Here is a 5084-nt window from a genome sequence, read left to right as displayed (position 1 = left end):
CTTTGAAGGCAAGTAATCCTCCAACCCCCATTTCCATTTAATGCCCCCCCTCTCCTGTACACACACACAACATTATAGATATACACACACTGACTCATCCATTGAAAAATCAAACACACACAAACACACATGTTTTTATATATAATAATAATAAAATCCAAAATTCCCCAAAATGCTCTAGCCTAAACACAATTCTCATCGATTTCCGTGTCAAGCAAGCTTCCAAATCAACACCCACCCTTCTTGATTTCTTCCTTTTCAATCCACCCCATCATGTTATTTCCCTAATTTAAGCCCACCCCACATCAAGATTTTCATCTTTTTCATCTGGGTTGTGCTTGATTTCTTGAAATTTTGAGTTATGGATCGAGAGTTTTTTCCGGCGACGGCGGTTATTCCGGCGCCGGTAGTCGCTCCCGCGCCGGTGAACAAGTCTTTGGCACCCGGGTTTAGGTTTCATCCAACAGATGAGGAGCTTGTGAGGTATTATTTAAGGAGAAAGGCTTGTGGGAAGCCTTTTAGGTTTCAAGCTGTTACTGAAATTGATGTTTATAAATCTGAGCCTTGGGAGCTTGCAGGTAGATTTATTAACCCTTTTGATAGATTTGTATGTATACGTGTGTGTATATATGTATGCTTGTGTTTCAAGTTAGCCTCTTTTTTGTTTTGATGAATTTAATTTGTGATTTTATGTTGTTGGTTTCATTTATGTTGATGTGTTTGTACTAATTTGGTTGTGATTTTGGTTTATGATTTTGATTGTCTTCATTTCTTGTGGTTTGTGGTATACTTGGATTTCAAGTTAGTATCTTTTTCTGTGTAAATTTGAGTTTGTTGTATATTTATGTTAAACTTTATATGGTAATCTTGTTTTTTTTTTCATTTTTGTTGTTTTTAAGTGTGGTTTTGTGGTTGATTGAATTTTGATTTTGTTTGTGTTATATTTTTAACTTTGATGTTCAGTTCTGTTTATCTGTGTGAGAACATTGTTAATTTGTGATTGTGTGGGATTTGGATTAGTGAAAAAACACTAAAGATTGGATTTTTATGTTGAAATGCAAAAAAACTGTAGAAGAAAATTAACATGGGGACAATGCGATGTTTGATGTGCTTGCTTTTGTTGCCCTTCTCCTTGTATTTGTGTGATCAAGTAATGTTTAGATATGTAATGATTGTATTTATCTGATGTATGTATGGTCCTCCATGTCACTTGACAAAGTTCTTGACTTTATGAGTTTTAGGTCATTCTTCGCTGAATAGCAGAGATATGGAATGGTACTTTTTCAGCCCCGTTGACAGGAAGTATGGCAATGGGTCTCGACTGAATCGTGCCACTGGAAAGGGGTACTGGAAGGCAACTGGAAAGGATAGGTGTGTACGTCACAAGGGAGAGACTATTGGGATGAAGAAAACATTAGTCTTTCACAGTGGGCGAGCTCCTGACGGCCAGCGAACCAACTGGGTAATGCATGAATATAGACTTGTCGACATTGAACTACAGCAAGCAGGAGTAGCACAGGTGTCATTTTTTCTGATTAATATTTTAAAAGTATTATCTGAATGTTGTACTGTAACATTTAGGCTAACAAAAAATTGTGATCCTTGTTTGGGGGGGAAAGGATGCATTTGTGCTGTGCAGAATTTTCCAGAAGAGTGGCTTAGGACCTCCAAATGGGGATCGGTATGCTCCATTCATCGAGGAGGAATGGGAAGACGATGCCGCACTTTTTGTTCCTGGGGTAGAGCCTGAGGAAGATGTGGCTAATGTTTCTGAAGGAAGGGCTGGGGGAAATGATATTGAACAGGTTATTTCTCTACTCTGTTGCATAGACTAATATACGCAAACCAATGTGTATATATGTGTTACCAAGACACTTTTTGTACAATGCTCTTACTTGCTGCACTATATTCAGCAATTATCGCCACCGGTTCCTATGGTTCCTTAACCAGGTGTCTTCGGGTCCTTGTTCTACCACTGATTTTAAATTATATGTTTTTTCATGCACATGCACATCTATATTATTCGTGCTTTCCTACCAAATTAACGTCACTCTCACAAGTATAGAAGGCATGCATGATGCATTTAGAGTCCCAAGTAACTATATACACTTTCCATTGATTTATAGCATTAGTCACGAAAGATTGAGACACACGTGACACAGGCAGAGGTCATTCAGCTTCATGCATGCCATTTATGTATGAGCCCAATACCGCTACTTCCGTTATTTGTTTCCTCGTTTGTCATTTTCCCTGCGTTAGATGATTACCTGCTTGTCATTTGTTCCCCCATGTTGGCTACATTCCTGTTTGTCTGGGTGCATTAATAGCATATCTGCAATTTCATACGTAAGCCCATCAAGCAACATGGATGTTGGTTCTATGTCTACTTCTGATTGTTTTTTTTCATACGAAGGGCTATGATTCTGTCGGTTCTATGTCTGCACATTAAAACACTCATTCTTAAATGTATTGCAATCTCTATTTTAACGTTTTCAGTGTATATGTGGGGTAACTAAATGGAATATTTTATCTTAATATATTATACTTTTACAACCTCATGTTTCAACATTCTTAATGTATAGTATCTTCTCGTTGTACTTCGCTGTTGCAAAGTGGCCATCTGTGATTGCTAGTGACATGTCAAGGACTTTTTCTAGAGGTCATTATATTTATCTTTATTATCATTTTGTAATGGTTAATTTTCAAGGATCTTAGTCCTGAATTATCTTTTGATTTCATCCTTGCTGATGATATATAATGTTCTTACTTCTTAATGATGATGATTTTTTTGATAAATTGGTGTTACTTTGAGTTAAAGAAAGAAATTTCTAAGTTTCGTTGCATAAACTAATAATGCCATTTTGGGAAGTACAATATATTTTTGCTGCGAAGTACTGGAATATGTGTTTTAGGACCCATCTTCGTTAAGAAATAAAATAGATTTCACCTGGTGCTATAGTTTCCAAGTAGCAAGTTTCTGTTGCATTCATATTTTTATTCTTTGATGTTTTGGCAAGTATATGGCATTCAATGTGTCTTCCATTTCTAATTATTATTTGTGTAGCCCGTTCTTCTGATTCCTGAGGTGACTTGAATATTGGGAAAGCAATTTGATTTATTTTGGTTTAACTCCGGCCTCAATTACTTTCAAAAGCAGTGAAGGTGTTAGTCGAGTCAAATTACTAGTTCAACAAGATAGTTTGTTTTACTGTGTTCGATGCAGTTTTCTTATTGTGATGATGTGTTTATCTCAATTACTCTTTGCACTCTGCATACCTCATTACTTTTTTGATATTTGCATGCTGCACTACTTAAAATCACATTCTGATTCATATTTTTGCTCTAGTTAAAAGGCCTAGATTAACTATCACTTGGAAAGATGGCATATATGTATCCTGGCAGTCATCTGCCAATCTGAACGAGGAAACAAATCCCTTATTGTGTTTTACCATGGGCTTGCAGATACAGGATGAAGATAAGACTCCTCTCCAGATTATACCATTTGTGTGCAAGAGGGAACGGACAGAAGATCAGCTCGTGAACGATGAAGCAGATCAAGAGCCAGCAAATTTGTTTGAACCTAAAAGGGCAAAGCAAAGTGATCCAAGCTCAAGCCATCAAAATGGTTCAGAAGATTCTACAACAAGCCAGGAGCCAACAGCTGGACCAATGAATTTAGCCCTCATGGAGTTCCCATTGTTAGAAACTGTTGGAAACGAGTCAAATCCTCAACCTCTCAACCCACCTACATTTGATGCTGATAACCTTGAAAAATCTGTGCCTCCCGGTTACCTAAAATTTATCAGTAATCTAGAAAACGAGATCCTCAGTGTTTCTATGGAGAGGGAGACATTGAAGATTGAAGTGATGAGGGCCCAAGCCATGATTAATATCCTTCAATCCCATATTGAAGTTTTGAGCAAAGATAATGATGATCTGAAAAGGGCCGCCCAGAGCAAGTAGCCATGTTTGCAGACAGAACGATGCGGATAATGTGCTGACAAGTAACGACTTTTGCCAATATCAACGTCCTTCTATCTTGCATCAACCTCTAGAATATTAACTAATGCTATGGGTTTGACCCCCAGGTATGTAGCTATGCGAAAACATTGTAATATTAGCTTTCTAGTTCTAGGCTCTCGAGCCCTTTTCATGAAGGTTTATCGATATTGCTGATGAAGGAAATTGAGGATCGGAAATTGAGCTCTGCTTATGTACTCTGTAGCTGTACTTTGTAGTTTGTTCAATGTAATTCCGAGAACTATGTGTACTGTTTAGGATGTTCTGCAACCTTGTCGCTTAATAAATTTCTATTCTGGGACCTCCCTTTTTTTTTTTTTTACTTTTTAGCATCATTATAATCGTTTTCCAAATAAAATGGAGACTGTTTGGCGAGTAACACATGATCAACAAGTGTGGGGGTGAACTATGAAGTAGAAGATGCTGTTAAATGAAGAAAATAAAGGTTTTTACGTGGAATATCTTTATCCCTAGTTTACTTTACCTGCTAAATTTTTAAGAGCGACTCCAAGAGGCACCGTATCCAATCCCTTTAAGCCAAATTTTAATGAAGTTGAAGTGAAAATCAACTCCAACACATTCTTAGAACCTTCCTAGAAACTTCGGAGCTCTAAAACTTTCCTCATTATTTTCCTTACAGCACACGAAAATTTCATGTAATTATAATTTGATGGTTGAGTAGTATTGTTACTCCCTCCGTCCCTATTTACATGTTCATTTTATTTTTTTCAGGAGTCAAATTGACTAATTTTTGATCTAATATTAAAAATTATCGATTAATTATTTTTCAAATCTGAAAATTATCAATGATATAATTTTTATTATTTTTATCAGTTATAAAATAAGTGTAAATTTCGGTCAAGTTGATCAGTCAAAAGTCAAAATGGACATGAAAAGGACGGAGGGGGTAATATTTACAGATTTTGTTCCGAGTAATAAATAGGCTTCTGAGCTGAAGATGGAATAAGTTCTCTGAGTATATGGAGTTCAGATATGTTCGCCCCTGAGTTTGGAATTGGAGGGGGTGGGGGACAATTTTAGTTTATTTTTATATAAAATTAATA

The 5084-nt window shown here is 36.6% G+C and overlaps 1 protein-coding gene across 1 annotated transcript; it reads left to right on the top strand.

Moving 5' to 3' along the window:
* Positions 1-4323, top strand: LOC141697011 (NAC domain containing protein 50-like). The gene is made up of 4 exons (XM_074501190.1): positions 1-578; positions 1242-1519; positions 1620-1805; positions 3463-4323. The coding sequence occupies exons 1-4, from the start codon at positions 362-364 to the stop codon at positions 3961-3963; spliced, it is 1182 nt and encodes a 393-aa protein (XP_074357291.1). The 5' UTR covers positions 1-361; the 3' UTR covers positions 3964-4323.
* Positions 4324-5084: the final 761 nt, after the last annotated feature.

This window comes from Apium graveolens, chromosome 11, assembly GCF_009905375.1.
Source record: "Apium graveolens cultivar Ventura chromosome 11, ASM990537v1, whole genome shotgun sequence".
Classification (NCBI taxonomy): domain Eukaryota; kingdom Viridiplantae; phylum Streptophyta; class Magnoliopsida; order Apiales; family Apiaceae; genus Apium; species Apium graveolens.
This window is presented reverse-complemented; position numbering and strand designations above follow the sequence as displayed.